The sequence below is a fragment of the Durio zibethinus genome, chromosome 11, assembly GCF_047325235.1.
Source record: "Durio zibethinus cultivar Kanyao isolate XHJ-2024 chromosome 11, ASM4732523v1, whole genome shotgun sequence".
NCBI classification, from domain to species: domain Eukaryota; kingdom Viridiplantae; phylum Streptophyta; class Magnoliopsida; order Malvales; family Malvaceae; genus Durio; species Durio zibethinus.
The window spans coordinates 17,617,937-17,637,047 of record NC_143172.1 but is presented as its reverse complement, the minus strand read 5'-3'; the positions used below and the strand labels follow the sequence as shown (position 1 = coordinate 17,637,047).

General features: G+C 33.8%; 2 protein-coding genes across 6 annotated transcripts; one reads left to right on the top strand and one right to left on the bottom strand.

The window, feature by feature from the left end:
* Nucleotides 1–4,745: 4,745 nt before the first annotated feature.
* LOC111289356 (LRR receptor-like serine/threonine-protein kinase ERL1) lies at nt 4,746–12,134 on the top strand. The gene is made up of 27 exons (XM_089768137.1): nt 4,746–5,300; nt 5,931–6,069; nt 6,225–6,296; nt 6,388–6,459; nt 6,553–6,624; nt 6,705–6,776; nt 6,916–6,987; nt 7,212–7,283; nt 7,373–7,444; nt 7,528–7,596; nt 7,740–7,811; nt 7,930–8,001; nt 8,085–8,156; nt 8,261–8,332; nt 8,405–8,476; nt 8,564–8,635; nt 8,727–8,798; nt 8,890–8,961; nt 9,044–9,115; nt 9,196–9,267; nt 9,351–9,422; nt 9,504–9,575; nt 9,651–9,724; nt 9,827–9,955; nt 10,028–10,366; nt 10,560–10,930; nt 11,383–12,134. The coding sequence occupies exons 1-27, from the start codon at nt 5,183–5,185 to the stop codon at nt 11,749–11,751; spliced, it is 2,976 nt and encodes a 991-aa protein (XP_089624263.1). The 5' UTR covers nt 4,746–5,182; the 3' UTR covers nt 11,752–12,134.
* Nucleotides 12,135–12,378: 244 nt separating this feature from the next.
* Nucleotides 12,379–18,286, bottom strand: LOC111290413 (uncharacterized). Of its 5 annotated transcripts, none has more exons than XM_022881706.2 (17): nt 17,501–18,285; nt 17,316–17,399; nt 16,708–16,843; nt 16,442–16,550; nt 15,899–15,949; nt 15,577–15,674; nt 15,397–15,475; nt 15,209–15,271; nt 15,021–15,071; nt 14,842–14,903; nt 14,533–14,611; nt 14,380–14,442; nt 14,217–14,279; nt 13,962–14,024; nt 13,822–13,866; nt 13,603–13,706; nt 12,379–12,700 (listed from the first exon to the last, which is right to left on the bottom strand). In XM_022881706.2, exons 1-17 carry the CDS (start codon nt 17,673–17,675, stop codon nt 12,676–12,678), a joined length of 1,350 nt encoding a protein of 449 aa, XP_022737441.2. In that variant the 5' UTR covers nt 17,676–18,285; the 3' UTR covers nt 12,379–12,675. The 5 variants fall into 5 exon arrangements, 3 of the variants coding, with proteins under 3 accessions (XP_022737441.2, XP_022737439.2, XP_022737440.2); XM_022881704.2 differs by having other exon boundaries at nt 16,708–16,867; nt 17,501–18,283; XR_016346421.1 differs by having other exon boundaries at nt 12,668–12,700; nt 13,603–13,728; nt 16,708–16,867; nt 17,501–18,282.
* Between the last annotated feature and the right edge of the window lie 825 nt (nt 18,287–19,111).

The following is a 19,111-nucleotide window of genomic DNA, read 5'->3' as shown; positions in this document are numbered from 1 at the left end:
GTTTTTTTTATTTGGACCGACAAGTGTTGGGACTCGAGACTATTAACCTTGTGATTGTGCAATTTGGGCATGCTATGTTTTGGAGATAAATTTCTAATGTGAAGTAAGGTTCATGGGCTGAAACTCAACAGGTTGTAGTTTTAGAGTGAATGAAGTTGTTTATTTCCAAAAGGTTCAAGGTGTGGCAGGTCTAAGGTAATTCGGCCTTAAAAGACCGGGTTGAAAAAACCCTGTATTTGCAAAGACCATAAAGAAAAAAAAGTGGTACATTGTTGTGGTAGACAACTACAATGAAATCCATATGCTGCGGAATTCGAACAATAAGATTAAGATGATCAAATACTTTCAACTTAAAGGACTCAAATGGACTTCAAATCTGAGATTTTGAGATTAAAGGCCAATTCATGGTGAACAAAGTTCAAAAACTCTTATGGGATAGGCTCAATCCTGAATAAAACTTGGTGTGACCTTGAACTTGGGTCCATTGGTAGTTTAGTATTACTCTGATGAGGAACTGCCAATGTTACTTGTGTCTAAAAATGGAGGAGCGTATACAGAACAGTAATGATCACCAACAGTGCCTTCTCGGGTCCTATGATGGGTATAATCAATCCTTCTTAATAACTTGGGCCCCCCTTTTTCCTATTATTAGATTAAATATCATTGCTGGTATCGGTGAGTTTCCGCTATCCAGTCCGGCCTAGAGCTTCTTGTTCCCCGTTGTCTGCTTCACCATCTAAAATAATAAAAAATTTCATCAATTTTATTATTTTATTTATATAAATTTATATATTTTATTGTATTTAAATATATTTTTAATTTTTAATATATATTTAAATTAATTTTTAATATAAACTATTTTTTATTTAAAAATAAAAATTTATTTAAAATAAATCAAAGAATAAAAATTATAAAACTTAATTAAAAAATAAAAATAATTCAAAAAGCTTTGTTAATATTTTAACTTTTTGCTTTCAATCCCATAATTTTCTTATTTACTTTTTTAGATATAATTGATTTTTTTTTCATTTTCAAATACCTATTACTTTTTTTTATTACTTTAATAAGTTTTTTTTTGCATTAAAATTTTAAAATCAAAGATAAGAAAGAAAAAAAAATAATAAAAGGCGTATTTATCTTCAAGGTTGCAATATGGACTATTATGACTGCACCATACCATTTTCTAAATTTCATCTAAATTCTAGCGAAGAAAATCTCATATAGATTACTAATCTCATAAATACATTTAAATATTTTTGAATGCAAATGGAATCATTGTGCTTCTATATTAAAATATATTTAAAATTATATTTTTAAAAGAATGCAAAGATGCATCATTTTCATCAAGGATGTCAACCGGACAAACCCAAGGAGGATTTTCGCCCCATCCTTGTTCGAATTAGGATATTACAAAGAATCTCATTATTTTAATTATTTTTAAAAATAAAAATAAAAATTTATATATTTTTAAACTATCTTATAAAAGTTTGACAATAATAATTATAAACTAATTAAAAAATTACATTTAAATATAACAAATCAAATATTCAAATTACAAAATTAAATAAAAATAATTCAAATAAAATTATATTTATATCAAGAACGGGGGGAACGGGGCTATGCTCCCCAAGTCCCATTCCCACCTTCGTTCTCATTCTTAAAATGTCAGTATCCGTGAAGTCGCCCGAGTTGAGGTGGGAGATCATAACTTTTCATCGATTTTGATTGAAATTGATATCTCTAATCCTAATGCTTATTAATTTGACATTTTTTTTTACATTTTTAGAAGGGAAAAAGAAAATAATGGGGGCCTAATTTGCAAAAAGAAAGGAGCGAATTTCTACATTTATCCGAACTTTAAAACTATGGATCCTTCGTTTAAAGAAAAAGAAACTCGTGAATACAGGTGGCACTTTTATGTTGGAAAAGAAGGGAGAAAACAGAATCTGGCTTAATCATTACCAACCAGCCTTGTAACCAGGTCAGGTAAAGAGAAATTACAACAAAATCATTTCAACTTTTGTATTCGGTTATTTTGTATTTAATTGGTATAAAATATTATAATGGTATGATTTCGTTAAAAATAAAATTTATATGTAATTTATTAAAATATTAAATGTTTTTATTTTTCTTATTATATATTATTATATTATATTTAAAATTTAATTTACATTCAAGTTTTTAATAAATAAACAAATTAGTAAAATTTAAAATTAAATAATAAAAAAAAGGAAAGAAAGTTAATTAACCGCTTTTAAAGCCAAAATCACATCAATCCCAACTGTTGAAGACCCATTATTAAATGTAATGTTTTTTTTTTGCTAGGACAGGCTGGTTGAGCCCACATCACGCAGTCAGTGCAGCTGACGGCGTTTCACCGGCGGATATAACGCCGGTTGCTTGTAACTTTTCATTTATTTGGCCTCAGATCACAGTCTTATGGCTAGCTCAGTAGTCAGCCCCCTACCCCTACTACTGTTGCAGCTGCGCCAGCTCACCTTAGCTGTCACTTTCTATAACTAGGTGGTTTATAATTCGCCACGTGTCTCCTGTTTCTTGATGATGTGATTGTAGCCTCAGCTCCTCGGCTGCCTCAACCTCTCTACTCACCGAGGAAAAGTGTACTAAAACGGCTTCGTCATTCTCATTTTTTCTCATTTTGCAAAATGTTCATCACGGTCTAAATTAACATTAATTGTGATGATATTTAAAAAACCCAATTAATAAATTATTTCTCTAAAAATAATAATTAAATAATTGTTAACGGTGAAAATAAACGCCGCTTAATTCGATTCTTTTAACTTTTAAGCGGCCATTAATATTACTACGTCCGATATTTACATGATTCAAGCTAATAGTTTAATGAATTGCGTTCGAGGGTTTCCCCGTAATTTCAAAGATGGTAAAGGCCTATCTTTAATTTTATTCTTACTCTTGTCCAACGCAGGGGACGTTCTCGGAATGCAGTGTGAGCTTTGGAAACAAACAAAACAGGATCGGACGGTTGGGGATATATCTTGGATTTTGAACCATGGATTACAAGGTGGGACCCGATTAAAATACCGTAATCCCAATTTATATACAACAATTAATTAATTATTTTGGAAAAAAATAATATTTGAATCCAAAAAGCAAGAAAATAATAGAAAGAGGAAAAAGCGTCGGGGCAACAGCTTTAAACGAACCAAGTTGTTTATTGCCAAAACCCTGTTTGGCAGTGTTAGCTGCAGCAGCAAAGTGAAATGGATCCCTGCCGCTCGTGCTCTCGTTAATCCTTTTCAATTATATTATATTATCCTTGTAAATTAAAGCAAATTAACAATGAATAATAAACATATTTTATTAGTAATAATTTGTTGTTTGGTACGTGTTTTAGAGTTGCATGGTTGGAGAGGGTAATTATTATTATATAAAGCTAAATAAAATAAAACGTTGACAATGGTTAGACTTTGGACCATATCTCATATTATTATTATTATTACAATGAATGCCATAATTGAGGATGATTGAATTTTAGGTTAACAATTATTGAAATTTCAATATTATATGCATGATTTTAAAGGGTAGGAAAAAGGGCGGGGTGAGTAAAACTCTTTGACTCTTTGACCTAGGAAAGTTTGCTTTCTAGATCTTTCGGCTGCCTGGGATCATAAATAAATACAGTTTCCAACAAAATAATTCTTCTCTTAAAGTTTTAAATTAAAAAGGGTATTTATTAGTTTCAGAATTTATTTTCAGTACACAAAAATATCAATTGATCATGTTCTTACTATCTATGTATGTTTATGGATCTGTCGGCTATTAATTAAGGGATATAAAGATTTAAATTTTTTTTAAAACAGATAGTATATATTTTCTGCGTATTCAATGACCATTCAACTTTTAAAATTATTATTATTATTTTTTAAAAAGCATAAGGATAATGAATGTTGTTAAGCTATTAGTATAAAAGAACCACAAACCAATCAACAAAATTTATAATTTGGTCAATATTACCGGCAATCCTTAAATTAATTATAGTAAAATATTAAATATTATATTAGATTTTAAAATATTATTTTAATTATAAATTTATTAATTAAAATTATTTATACATTATTTATTATCATTGAAAATTAATATTATATTAATTAATAATATAATTTAAATATTATATTAAAAATTTTAAAATTTATATATCACATCAAATAATAATTTATTATAATTTAATATAAAAAATTAAATAAAATAAGATTTTTGTTAATTTAATTATCATTACAAGGTATATGAGAAAATAATCGTCAGAGGCACCAACAAATTGTGATAATGTTTGACTAATTCTGGTCTGGATTTTCAATTCTCTTGGACAACAAGTTCTGGTCTTGAATTGCAAAGAGAGGAATAACAAGAAGAAGCAAGCATAACCAAGGAAATAGCAAAAAGTCGGGATTGGTAATAGTAAGATCCCTACGTTCGAAAGTCGAAACCCCCCCCACCCAACAACCATACCAAAATGTGTTGTTCCCTTATCACTGTCAAAGGCATTTAAGCACGCTCCAGCCCTACTTCTCCCTAGTACGACACCATGTTCTCACTCTCCTCCCCCTCGCGTGTGCTGCAAACCCCATTGTACACCGTACCAACGCCGTCTAATTAAGCTACGCGCTCAGGCACATGGAAGGAAACGAGTGAGGAGAATAGGATGGGGATAGAGCTGTCAAAAGATGCAACCACTTTGGGAAACGGTAGTACGAATGACGGCTGTTGTCTGAATTTCTTTATCAATCTAAAAAATAAAATAAAAAACTTTTATATTTTTGCACTAGTAATCTATAATAATTTTCGATAGCCAGCGGTAGTAGTAAGTATTTTTCAAGTCTCTAAACGTCGCTTCACCGCCGTTTACAACGTCCTTTGATAGTTTGTTTCTGTTTATCCTGTCTTTCACAGTCTGCCTGTAGAGTGCAGTAAGAGAGAGAGAGAGAGATTGAAAGTGTACTCTGTTATTCTCTTTCTTCATAACATCTCTGTTTCAACCATACAGTTCACGCAAAACGCCTGTTCTTTCTGCTCTCTGTCTGCGCAATGAACTCGAGCTTTTAAGCTCTCTTCTTTAATGTCTAAGAAGTAACTTTCTTTTTTTTAAAAAAATTTTTTTGGCTTTTGTTTTTGGGTTGTTTCAGTGTGTGTTGTTAGGGTGAGAATGGAGGAAGGGGCGTTGTTGGAGAAGAGAAAGACAAGGAAGGAGCTTTATGGGGTTTCAGTAATGGTGATGGTGTTTCTTCTTCTTTGTCCTATTGCTTCTTCACTCAATGATGAAGGTACCTTTTTTCTCTGGGTGGTTTAGTTGGTGTATGTAGCTTTGGAGCTTTTCGTATTCTTTTATTTTTCCATTTGGAGCTTGGTTTTCCATTTTTGGAAATTGTATTGGTTGTTTTGTTTGCTCAAGACTTGATACAATGTGCTCGACAACTGAATCCTTTGGGATTATTGGTTTCCTTTTCCGGAAATATTTTTACTGTGGTATTAGCTCAAGAGCATGTGAGAAGTGCTTTAAACTGTGGCATTCGGTGAATATCATCTACAGGGGTTTATAAATCAATTTGCCCTCTCTTTTATTTCGAGCTAAAAAGCCTAGAATTCGCTGTCAAAATTCCTTTTTACCAGATTATGTTTGATTGCATGAACATTAACATTCCATACATCTGGAAGCATTGAATCGGGAATTGGAAGTTTATTTAACTTAAGTGTTTCTTAAGTTTCTTTATCATTAACTCTAGCTATAGTCAGAACGGAATCCCTTCGGCGAAGGAGATAGTGTATTTAAGCCAATAATTTGCTTGTCAGTATGGAAGTCTTGAGTTTGATCTTTATATTTTCATACGTTGAAACTGTTGTTATGCTCCACTATTTGGTGCAAGTAAATAATACAGGATTAATGGTGGTTACAGGGATGGCGTTGATGTCGATAAAAGCGTCATTTAGCAATGTGGCAAATGTACTGCTTGACTGGGATGATGTCCACAATACTGATTTTTGTTCTTGGCGTGGTGTCTTCTGTGACAATGGCAGCGTTTCTGTGGTTTCCCTGTTAGTTTCTCCTTTATATGTTTTACAATTTCTTGTCCCGTTATCTAGTTTGCTATTGTGTTGCGTGGTATTACTCTATTTTGAGTTATCATAATTAAGTTTCTGAACTGGGACTTATTTGTGATTGATGTTGCGTTTTGTGGGTTTGATTCAAGGAACTTGTCGAATTTGATTCTGGGTGGGGAGATTTCACCGGCCATTGGTGATTTGAGGAACCTGCAGTCCATGTACTTCTCCTTTCTGTGATTTTTCATTGCTAGGCTTTACAGTAGCTTGCTGATAATCTCATGAGCGTTTTATTTTGTTCTAACATGGCAGAGATTTGGCGGGGAACAAATTAACTGGTCAAATTCCGGATGAGATTGGAAATTGTGGTTCTCTTGTTCACCTGTAAATCCTCAATGATTTAAGGTTCTTAGTTTATTTGCTCTTGTTTTCCTGGAGTTTTGTTTGCCCACGTTTTATTTCTGCTGCATAATGCAGGGACTTATCGGACAATCTGTTGTACGGAGACATACCTTTCTCTATATCTAAGCTCAAGAAGCTTGAATTTCTGTAAGATTCTCTTTCCTGTCATCTTTTAGTTAAGAGTATTCAGTTGCTACTAGCATACTAAATCTGATCCCTTGTTTCAGGAATTTAAAAAACAATCATCTAACTGGCCCTATTCCGTCAACATTAACCCAGATTCCTAATCTGAAAACTCTGTGAGTTCATTATATTCTTCTGTCACTCTGTCCAATAATCTTAAAAGCATCACTCTGTCCAATAATCTTAAAAGCATTTTGTAGCAGAAAAATTTTGCTCTTAAGTGTTTTCTGGATTTTGTGATTAATGTCTTTTCAGTGATCTAGCAAGAAACCAGCTTATGGGGGAGATACCCAGGCTAATTTATTGGAATGAAGTCTTGCAGTATCTGTAAGTATTGGTGCTATCACTACACCTGGTTTCCTTTTTATAGTTACCAACAGTTTTATAATATGGTGAAACCCCTATATCAATCATTATTATTTTAGTACTATGCTTTAAAATTTGAGATGTTGGTGTGGCCATCTACTTGTATTTTGTGCTACATAACCTTAAAGTTGAAAACTGAGTTTCATTTGAACTCTTGCTTGTCCTGTGGTATGGATTACTTATAGTGGATTGCGGGGCAATGTGTTGACTGGAACTCTTTCACCAGATATGTGTCAATTGACTGGCTTGTGGTATTTGTAAGTTTCTTGTGATCAAGTGCAGTTTTTTTTTATTTTTTTTTTCTATTAGCTTATGTGATACTTGATCATTTTAATATTTATTTCAGTGATGTTAGAGGAAACAATTTAACTGGTACAATTCCTGACAGTATTGGTAACTGTACAAGCTTTGAAATCTTGTAAGTTGAATACCTCTGATAATGCGAGTTTTTCACGATTTAATTGTTCTTCATTTCTAAACCTATGCTATTGGCAATGTTAGGGACATTTCTTATAATCAGATTTCTGGGGAAGTACCTTACAATATTGGTTTTTTACAAGTTGCAACTTTGTAAGTTTTCCTCTAAAGCTCATGCCTTATCATTATTATGGTTGTTACAAAATTGTTGTAGATATAATGCTACTTGCAGATTCAGGTTGGGAATCTGTATAGTTTTTCACGCAAGTCTAAATGGTCTTATTAATTTTTTATAGGTCCCTTCAAGGAAATAAGCTTACAGGGAAAATTCCTGAGGTAATTGGTTTAATGCAGGCCCTTGCCGTATTGTAAGTATTCCATTTCCCAAAATCTGAATAAAACTGTGTTCCCTAATAGCTCCTGTTTTTTAGGTATTTTGTTTTAGGTGACAGATAATGGTCTGATCTTTTCTTTTTTCTTTTCCAGGGATTTGAGTGAGAATGAACTAGTTGGGCCCATTCCACCAATACTTGGCAATTTATCTTACACTGGAAAATTGTGAGTTTTTATTGCCAAAGACTTCAATGAGTTTATTTTTATTTTGTGTTCTGTAAACTTATTTGTTTGGTTTCCTGAGGAAGGTACCTACATGGAAACAAGCTTACTGGTCGAATTCCGCCAGAGTTGGGCAATATGTCAAAACTTAGCTACTTGTAAGCTGCCATTACTTTTCATTTTCAGCAAGTGTTGCTATGCACATGCAGCATTCACTCATCAGAGTTATTTACAGGGAATTTTGTTGTTAATTATTCTGCAGACAATTAAATGACAATAAACTAGTTGGTACAATCCCTGCTGAACTCGGGAAACTGGAGCAGTTGTTTGAATTGTAAGGTTATTACTTTGCGTTCCATATTCTCATTGTTGCTGTTATCCATTCAATCAATCACTATTTTTTCAGGAATCTTGCCAACAATTACTTGGAAGGGCCTATTCCACATGACATTAGCTCATGCACCGCCCTGAATCAGTTGTAAGATATCAATTGAATATCTGAACTCTTATAAACTTTTTTATTTAAATCTTGAAACTGACCTGGCTGGTTGAATTTATTTTTCAGCAATGTGCACAGTAATCACCTCAGTGGGTCTATCCCATTAGGTTTCCGAAATCTGGAGAGCTTAACTTATCTGTAAGTTTTTGTTATGGTTGATTTTGAAATTCTTGTTCATCAGCAGTCAATGAATGACCTAATTAGTGGGTTGATCATGTCTGGTGTCTAGAAATCTATCCTTGAACAATTTCAAAGGCCGGATACCGGTTGAGCTGGGGCATATCATCAATCTTGATACATTGTAAGTCATCAAGTAAGGTTACTTTTTTTTGAAGATGTTTTGACTTTTGATCCCCTAAATTGAATGTCTTTGTGTTACTGTTGTGTTGAAGGGATCTTTCTGGCAACAAGTTTTCAGGGCCTATTCCAGCTTCCATTGGTGAACTAGAGCATCTTCTTACATTGTGAGTTCATTACTGGTTTGTTAGTTTACCTGTGTTATTTTCATCAGTTGTAAGGCTCTTTAGTTTATTTTTATTCTTGTAGGAATTTGAGTAGCAACCAACTTGATGGATTGCTTCCTGCCGAGTGTGGGAATCTCAGAAACATTCAAATAATGTGAGCTTATTTTGTGGCTTTGAGGCAGTGGTCAATAATTTTTTGTTGCCTCTGATTAACTCTTACCTGCTCCTTCGCAGTGATCTCTCTTTCAATAGTCTCTCTGGCAACATTCCTCCAGAACTGGGTCAGTTACAAAATATTGTTTCTCTGTAAGTGTCTGGTGCTTGACAAATATATTTGAAGTTTGGAATTGTAGAATGTGATGGCATAATGCTATGGGTTTTTATGACAGAATACTAAGGAACAACAAGCTGCAAGGTGAAATTCCAGAGCAGCTTACGAATTGTTTCAGTCTTTCTAATCTGTAAGATTTTGTTCTGTTTCTCTCTTTAGTTCATAGGTAAATATATTAAGACTGGTTTCTGAATGTTTATATCTGTGCCAGGAATGTCTCCTATAATAATTTATCTGGCGTCATACCTGGCATAAGAAACTTCACCAGATTTTCATCAGATAGGTATGCAATTATATTCTTTTCCATTGTTTTTAACCCTCTTAAATTTGCTCCTTTGTTGACTTATATGTGGCTCAGTTTCATTGGAAATCCATTGCTATGTGGAAATTGGCTGGGTTCAATATGTGGCCCCTCTCTGCCAAAGTCTAGAGGTATCAGCCTAGTCCTTGGGATTTATATTTCGTACTTGAGATGTCACTGGAGTAAGTTGGAATTTTTTTTAGTAAATTTTCTTGCTTTCAATTCTTCAACAGTTTTCTCCAGGGCTGCAGTTGTTTGTATGACATTGGGCTTCTTTGCATTGGTTGCTATGATTATTGTTGCAACATACAAGTCCATCCAACAGAAGCAAATGATGAAGGGACCTATGAAAACTGTGGAAGGTATATGTTTCTTTTAGATTGAGCAACATACCCTTTCCTATTTCTGCAAATCTGAAGTCTTGTTTTCCTCAGGTCCACCGAAGCTAGTAGTTCTCCACATGGATATGGCTATTCATACCTTTGAGGATATAATGAGATTCACTGAGAATTTGAGCAGTAAGTATATTATAGGGTATGGTGCATCTAGCACAGTTTACAAATGTGTGTTGAAAAATTCCCGACCAATTGCGATTAAGCGACTCTACAATCAGTGTGCAAACAACTTGAGGGAGTTTGAGACTGAACTTGAAACCATCGGCAGCATCAGACATAGGAACATTGTCAGCTTGCATGGCTACTCATTATCTCCATATGGGAACCTCCTGTTCTATGACTATATGGAGAATGGCTCTCTGTGGGATCTTTTGCATGGTTAGTTGACATGCCTTGAGCTTCCTAAGATATAAGCCATTTTTGGTATAGATTACTTGTAATTTCAACATATAAAATTTAGTGTTAAATGTAAATAATTATTGCTGTAGCTTTTAATATTTTTCATGGTAGTACTTTTGAGTATCTTTTGTTGTCTAGCAAGTACTGATTTATGTTAGTTAACATGCGACAGGGCCATCAAAAAAGGTAAAACTCGACTGGGAAACACGGTTGAAAATTGCTGTTGGAGCAGCTCAGGGTCTTGCTTATCTTCACCATGATTGCAACCCACGAATTGTTCACAGGGATATCAAATCCTCGAATATTCTGCTTGATGAGAATTTTGAGGCTCATCTCTCTGATTTCGGGATTGCAAAATGCATACCAACAACGAAGACTCATGCCTCTACATATGTTCTGGGAACCATTGGATATATTGACCCAGAATATGCCCGCACTTCTCGTCTTAATGAAAAATCAGATGTTTATAGCTTTGGCATTGTACTTCTAGAGCTTCTGACAGGGAAAAAGGCTGTGGACAATGAATCAAACTTGCATCAACTGGTGCGTTTTATTTGTCATGTGTGGTCAATTGCTTCGTAATAGATGCTTGAAAGATTCTGTTAAAAGTATATCCAGGTGCAATTAAATTGCATTACCCTTAATTATGATAATTTCTGTTTTACCATGCTATGTTGATTAGAGTGTTAGAATGTGCTCGATATAATTTTGGGTGTGATGTTGATTTTACTGATTTTTAATTTGACTGATGTAGATATTATTCTTTTTCTCAAATCTCCACCAGACTAGAGATCTTTCGATGGTGCTTTACATGGCTTGATGCTTATCCGGTTCTTTTCAGATCACATGTATAAAGATTAAAAATAGTTGTCTAATTGAAGAAATTCTGAAAATTGAATGTCTCTGCTTTTCTGATATGATAGACGCTGTTAAAACTAAGAACATTAGTAAAGTCGTTGAAAATTTTATTATCTTGCCTGTTTATTTTGGTTCAGATACTGTCAAAGGCTGATGATGATACTGTAATGGAAGCTGTTGATCCAGAAGTCTCAGTTACATGCACGGATTTAGCCCATGTCAGAAAGACCTTCCAACTTGCTTTGCTGTGCACAAAGCGACACCCTTCCGAGAGACCAACCATGCATGAGGTTGCCAGGGTTTTGGTCTCCTTGGTTCCAGCTCCTCCCGCTAAACTTTCTTCAGCTCCAACCAAGTCAATTGACTATGCCCAATTTGTTATTGACAAAGGACAGCAGCTATCAAAATTGGAGCAGCAACAGCATCCAGTTCAGCAGGAGACCAACTCATCTGATGCTCAGTGGTTTGTTCGGTTCCGAGAAGTAATATCAAAGAACACCCTTTAAAGCCATCTTTGTTTTTCATTCAGAAAGAGTAAGAAGAGAAGGTAATTAAATGAGTTTTTGGTTTGGAGTGGCTATTTTGCCCCCAGATGGTGTGAAATATATAATCGTTGGTTCCACCAATGTGGATTTTTGTTTTGGATGTTTTATGTAGACATCCTTTCAGTTATGAGATTCACAGGGTTAGAGATTATCCTTTTGCACAAGTAATTTTCTAGAAAACTTGTCGGAGTATCTATTTTGTTCTGTAAATCGTTGGTATCTCGTGGGTATCGATACGTACAATTGCAGTGTAAGCTTTATGTTATAGGCTCGGGACTTTATGGATCAGTTCTCGCTTCATAATGCATATGATATGGAAAAACTCCTTAAATGGTTCTGCTACAAAAATTATATTTGTAATTTTGATTGTTCTGGTCATTTTTGTCGCCTCAAACCATTTAAAAACTGTCTTCCAAATAATCCAAGCGGTGTGTCGTCTCTATTCGTGCGTCTGTTCTGTCCATGAACCAACTGGCCCCAGCCTGTCCTAAGGGATGACGGTGGTGGGCTCATCTCTGTGAGATGAATCGACAAAATCACTCTGGAAAGTCATATTATAGTTAGGGGTACTTTATGAGTCTGCTCAAATTTTGACATCTAGAAAAACGAAGAAAACATTGACAACATTTTCAGCTTTCATAATGGTTGACAATTACATTTGCTATGCAATGGCAACTTTTTGCTGGAAAGCATGACAAAAGCTAACTACAATTTAAGAATTTCTGTACATTGCTATCCTTCAAAATCTTTTTTCTTTTCCCTTTCTTGTAACGAATAAAAACCATTCCATTATTAAAAAAGAAATATCTATTTCTCCCCCAAAATTTGCCTGCGGAATACGTATGGCAAGAAAGACAAATGTAACCACCAAAATGACTTCAGACTTCAGACTATGTCCAATCCCAAGCTCCTGTCACAAGAACCATTCAGAATATTATTGAACAACAGGCAATAAATTATTACATCCTTTTTTGTAAAATGCCATGTTTTCAGAAACCCTTATCATCTACATTCTATTATCCATCAGAATGTCTATATATCAAGAAATACGTCAAAGATATCCATGTTAATGATAGTAGCTGAAAATGATGTGTTATTAAGGAGTTATGAAGAGAAATGATTTACTTTTAACCATAGATCAGAAACACCTGGGTTAATGGCCGACTTCAAAGCTATCATGTTCGCTTTGAGCACTTCAACCCTCCCCGCAACCAAAAGAAAGGCATTTCTCTTATGCTCTCTTGCAAAAGAATTTAGCATACCCCCTCTCATTTGTTTGATTAGTGGCTTTTTTTAATTTGTTTCTTGGTTTTAATATAACAAGTACTTTTGAGTTGTGACAGCCTATCTGCCTAAAGACAATAAGCTACAAGTGCTTCGTTTTCATATAGCAACCAACCAAAGACATCTAGGTCACATTAGAAAGTCTTACGCTAAATAAGTCATCGGCAGTGTTTACACGGACTTATTTCTCGAAATTCGAAGAACTCAAAAGAGAGTCAGATATCTTACCTGTTCCATATATAAAAGTTTTTAGCAGGATTAGAATTTAAAAAATCAAAACAGAACAATTTTTCTTTTAACAGGCTAGTTGTGTTTAATTCTTAATTCCATCCAGCTTAACTAGAAACACCGGCATAATTTTAACCAACAATGCCATTATTCTCAAATACAGAGTGGCAAAAGTTGAACATGTTGGAGCCAGGAGTTTATAGCACAAAAGGAGAAGAAAACCAAAAGATCAAAGTTTCTGACTTAAGTAGGGCAAAGATCAACCACGTCAAATAAGACTAGGTTTAAAATTGGTTATACCTCTTAATGTTCAGTGGTTGCCCAATTTCAGTAGCTCTGTCACTCCTACACTGATACTGCATCCCTCCATTCCTTTGTGAATTTTCTTTGGCCACATTCATAATCTACAAGTTGGATGTTTTAAACCTAAAGTTAACACAGAAAAGGAAGGAAGATCTATCAAATTAGTTCAGTTCAGTACTGTGATCTAGTGGCGCATGTAAACATCAATTAATGTACCTGACACTGCAGAAGGAAAGGACCTGGCTCATTCTCTTTGAATCCCTTAATTCAACAAGTGGAAGAACTTACTAAGAAAATGATGTATATTATATATACATGTTTTAGACCCCAAAAATTAGAAGTTTGAGGGAACAAACCTCAGAAATAGCCATTTTTGCTCCAGATTTTTCACCAGAATGAACTTCAGATGACACAGAGAGCTGGTTTCATATCATGCGAGAGAGCAGTGAAATATTAACACACCCAAACTAGGAGCAGATTGAGCAATTCAATTAAGGATGGTTTAGATGTGAATTATTCTGAAAGCTTTTTACATGGTTCATTTGGAAAGCCTTTTAATTGATGCTATAGGTGGCTCCTGAATAAAGCTCGCGAGAAGTAAGATGCAATACCTTATTGAATAATTCTATTGGTGGTTCATCTGGAAGCCTCCTGTCTCTTAAAAACTTGAATTCCTGGAGAAAGTAAAGGCTTTATTGGTGTTAATAGAGAAAAAAAATCTCTGAATATCAAATGAAAATATATATGACTCTACCAAGGAGTTGTGAGAATTACAATTGTGGCTGTTGTTTCCTTCATATTCAGGGGAATACCATTTTCTCCTTTACTTGAAATTATCTGAAAACCCAACAAAATGGTTGAGCAGTGATACTTATTTAAAAAAAATTAGATCTCTGTGACAAGGAACAACCAATATATATGCAGAACCTTCTTATTAAGAGGACAAGCTTTAAATTTATTAACAGCTTCAGATTTCTCCTCCTTTAAAGCATTGCCAGAGTTGAAGCTATTCTCAAAAATGAAGGAAAAAAAAAAACCTACGTCAATCAGTTGAAATCATTTCAATGGATATATATTGAAAAGTTTAAGCACATATGTATCAATAGAATAACCATGAATTTGGCTGTGAACCAAGTGATTATTCACCATGGGGAAAAAGAATATTAAGTTTTGGAACAAATGCAAAAGTTTTAAAGGATAAAAACTAATTGATGATAAAAGCCAAAGCCCTATTACCTTCTGATGAGGCCTGTATTTTCCTTTCTTGAAGTTGAAACATAATTTGGTAGTTTCATTGCCTGCAAAGAGGACATTATTAACTCCTGACAATCAAAAAAGTAATGCTAGGTACCAGAAGACTTGAGAGAACACTTAATATAATATAAGAGCTAATAAATAACATTTTAATAACCCACATTGTTTGATGCATGCTGCCTGGCTCTTTCCGATGTCCTCAGGTGAAACAACTAAAGCAATGAAACAAAATACAATCTGTGTCATACAGTTATCCAAAAAAGGTTCACTCAGGAAATTTCTGAAGACAATAACAAGAAAGGCATTCATAAGAGAGACGGACTAGTAAGTTGCCGTGTTCAGCTATTACCTGAAACTCCCGTGGTTGAGGCAGGCTTTTCTTGTGAAGGGGAAATGAAGGAGCCTCAAGAATCTATCAAGCCCAAAGAAATTAGTGAGAATACACATTCAGCATCAAACATACCTAAAACATCTATAAAATTTTATGTTCCAACAAAATTCAGGTAAAAATAATTTTTATACACTAAAAGTACCAACTTTTTTGTTCAAGGGAAGTGCTTTAAAGAAGTGAACATTTGATTTTGCATTTTCATCTGACTCTGGCTTGACATTAGACCTGAAATTGTCAACATCTGGCTATATCAGCTTTGTAGCCAAAGCACAACAACTTAATCTCTAGATGAATGACAGAGGAGAATGATATGAAGTCAATACTACCTATGTCTCTGAGCCCTTCTTGCAGTTTGTAGCTCTGGTTCTCTTGGAATTGTAACTTTAGGTTTAGCACATACTGAGTTACCATCAAGGGAGAGGGCCTGCATGACAATCTCAAAGTTGTTAGAAAACTTCACCGACAATGCTGATAATGTTAACTTGATCTGTTGTTAGTTATTACAGATTTACTGTACCAACAAACATGCACTACAAATGTGGTGATGTTATATTTGAATAAGCCATAGAAAATCAGCAACAAAAAATTTACTGTTGAATATTAGCATTAAGTAATGGAAAAGGAACTTTTCTTAATTCAACAACTTACAGTTTTAGGTTTCTTGTGCACAAAAAGAGCTTGATGCTTCAAATGAGCAACCTGTTTTGCCAAAAAAAAAAAAAAAAGAATTGATAATGGAATATCTTGTAGGGCCACAATCCAAAGTTTAGCAAACAAAATCTGAGCTCTATATGCAGTTTCAATAAAACCAAAAATAATGGTGCAATAACATGTAATCTCAAACAAACAAACAATTAAAGCAGAACATTGGTGTATGTCATGAAATATACAGCTAAAAGAGAAGGGGAATAACCAAATCATAAGCCAAATCACTGCTTGAGTTACAAAATACTCTTTGGTCATAACATATTCATTGAGGGATATTGCTTCCTCGAAATTTGACCACTCTGAATATTTCCTTTTTCAACACCACATGGAAAATTATAGCTATAAGCGGTAGACTTACACATTCTCACATATGAATATGATTGGTCCGGTTCTATAAAGCTAATGAATTAGAGCAATTCTTTGGACCACAACTACAGGGAAAATGAGGTCCAATCATATATCAAATAACATAATTGAGTGCACCTTGGATATGTATCCAGCTTCCAGCTTTTGTCTTTTGGTAGCAATCACTTCAGTTACAGAAGAACTCTTTGCACTCCTATCATCAAGTCTGTCTAAGGACTTTTGCAACCTGTGACGTAAAGGAACTAGTGAATAACAATCTTTTAATTTTTCATGTCTCGAAAAGAGAATTAACCCTTGAATTTGGGGCCAGAATTTATATGAAAAATGAGTTTTAACTACCGGTGTCACCATTCAAATGGTATCTAATTATAATAGAGTAAAACCTTCTGTGAAGCTGGTTGGAATGAACGGCTCGAGATTGATTTTGCTTGGCCAAGTAACTTGCTGTAGGTTTCATCAAAGTTGAGCTCCTAGAGAGAGATGGCTTGACCCGAGAATTGGTTTTAGCCCTCAGATTATCTTCACCATAGCAATTGCATGCTTCTAATCCATGAGTAAAAAGGGAGGAAAAAAAATTAAAAAGAATATTAAAGCGTTTCGTGGGTTCTTTTTCTTTATTGAATAAGTTTTTTTAGGTTAAAAATAATTAATGCCATGAATTGCTCTTAAATTATAGTGAAATGTTCAAAACTTTAAACATATCTAATGTGGCATTTGAATTATGAATTTATTAACTAATGTGATACTCATCCTTCATGTTGCTAGCTTCAAATGATTATACGTGTCTGACAAACAACCTTCCAAGTACCATAGTTATCAGATTTATAGTTTAGTTATTATGTTAGAGATTTTTAAAGTTCAAGTACACATTGAATATTTCATAGGGTAATTCTTGACATTAAAAAAAAAAATTCCAACTAGAAAAGAATAGCCACAGTCAACTCTACCAATTAGAAAAGTTCTAAAATAATAAAGACAAGAATCAATGTACCTCTGTCATCGAAATCTATTGAACCATTGCCAAATTCTTCATCACCATTAATATCATAGCTCCAGTTCAACTTGATTGCAAAAGCTGAAAATTAATAAAACAAACTCCATAAGATTCCTATTAGAGTTTACCATAAAAATTGAAAAGCTATAACGATTCGATCAATAATATAGGAAAAGGCTTACGCGAAGGCGGATAGCTTCCAGCTGATTGGAACCAGAGCTCGGCTTCTTTAGCCTCCCAATCCGTTTCTAGCTGGTTGAAATCAAACCATTGCTGTGCATCAAATTCGTATTTAATATCAAAACATTCTTCCACCTCAAGTGGTTCTTCGATGGAAAAAAACTCCTCCATCTCCATTTTTCACCCAAATTTTCTCTGCAAATCTGCGGCACTTAAAAAATCAACGTTTCAACCATTTTTTTTTTCCTTCTATCTTTATTTATCTGATCTTGAAATTTTAGATTTCTTATTCCGTATCTTTTCTTAAAAAATCGATTTGTCGTTGTTGCTTTAGGCCAGTAAACTAACCAGACAAACAACAAAAAAAAAAAAAAACGAATGGTAAATTGCGAACCACTTTCTCTCTCGAGCTTGGTTCGAAATTTGAGAAAGTTGAAAGTGTTTCAAAATTCCTGTGAGAAAAAACTAGGAAACCAAAAAATTGATTGACAGAGTGAAACCCTAAATTTTCTACGAAAAGGGTAGGGAGATTTTTGTTTGTATCATCCAATTTTGACATTTGAGTATCGAAGTGAACGGCGACAATCTCGTTAGATGAATGAATGCATGAAACAAATGGAAGAAAAAAAAGAGGGAAAAGCCCAAATGTCATTTTAGAGATGATTGCTCCAAACTTTTGAATTGGTGGGGTCGGAACTCGGAATCTGTTGAATCACAATTATAATTTTCATGGAAATTAAATGCGCTATATTTTCGGCATTCACATTTTAATGATGAGAGCAATAGCAAACTAGACTTGATGCCTTGTTTGGCAAGGAAAAAAAAAGGTTGTAAACTTGTGGTCCTTAATGGATGTACAAATTTGTCAGTGTTGGATAATAAATTAAAATTTTAAAATATTTATATTTTAAATATTTTTATTAATCCCATTAAATATTATCCAATAATATGATATCTTAAATAGCTAATTGTTCAATCTAATTTTAATAATTATGCATATACTTTTAAAATTATTTTTAGAAGTTAAAAATATTATAAAAATTTAGGACTAAATTAATTTTAAGTGAGGGTGGGGTTACGAACAAACAAAATGCCAAAATCTTCAAAACTCTGATTTTCGACGGTTTTTCCACTTTTATGTTCTTTCATTGTTTACAAGATTTGGATTTACTATGTTAAGATATCACAACTCACAATATTTTTCAATTTTTCGGTTGGAAGACAGCCAAAGTATGGCTTTTTTTTCCCCAAAAAAAGGATTGTGCACGCTCCACCAAATTCAAAGTCTGGACAAGGTTTATACTAATTAAATCACAATCTAACGATATTGTTAAAGTTGTCCTGTCCATATTAGCTAAATCAGCTGCACTAATTCATTTCAACAATGGCGAGATGACCTTCTTTTTTACCTCAAATTCAAATCTATTGCTTAAAAAATTTTCATTTTTCAATACGATGTTAGTGTATCGAAATGCTTAGTTCTGGCACTAAATTTATGTTTGTTAAGGGTAATTTTGAATAGAAATGTGGAGATTTATATTTAACTTGAAATATTATTTGTTTTTATTCAAAAAATTTATAATTTTATCATATAAAAGATGTCTCGCAAGTTT

What these genes read in the sequence shown, in the direction of transcription:
- LOC111289356 (XM_089768137.1), top strand. Translation starts at nt 5,183, where the DNA reads ATGGAGGAAGGGGCGTTGTTGGAGAAGAGAAAGACAAGGAAGGAGCTT. An exon ending in TGTACAAGCTTTGAAATCTT is followed by an intron (nt 7,445 to 7,527) that starts GTAAGTTGAATA and finishes TGGCAATGTTAG; the next exon opens with GGACATTTCTTATAATCAGA. An exon ending in ACCAGATTTTCATCAGATAG is followed by an intron (nt 9,576 to 9,650) that starts GTATGCAATTAT and finishes TATGTGGCTCAG; the next exon opens with TTTCATTGGAAATCCATTGC.
- LOC111290413 (XM_022881704.2), bottom strand. Translation starts at nt 17,675, where the DNA reads ATGGAGATGGAGGAGTTTTTTTCCATCGAAGAACCACTTGAGGTGGAA. An exon ending in CTTGTCCTCTTAATAAGAAG is followed by an intron (nt 14,443 to 14,532) that starts GTTCTGCATATA and finishes TTGGGTTTTCAG; the next exon opens with ATAATTTCAAGTAAAGGAGA. An exon ending in CTTTCCTTCTGCAGTGTCAG is followed by an intron (nt 13,707 to 13,821) that starts GTACATTAATTG and finishes TCCAACTTGTAG; the next exon opens with ATTATGAATGTGGCCAAAGA.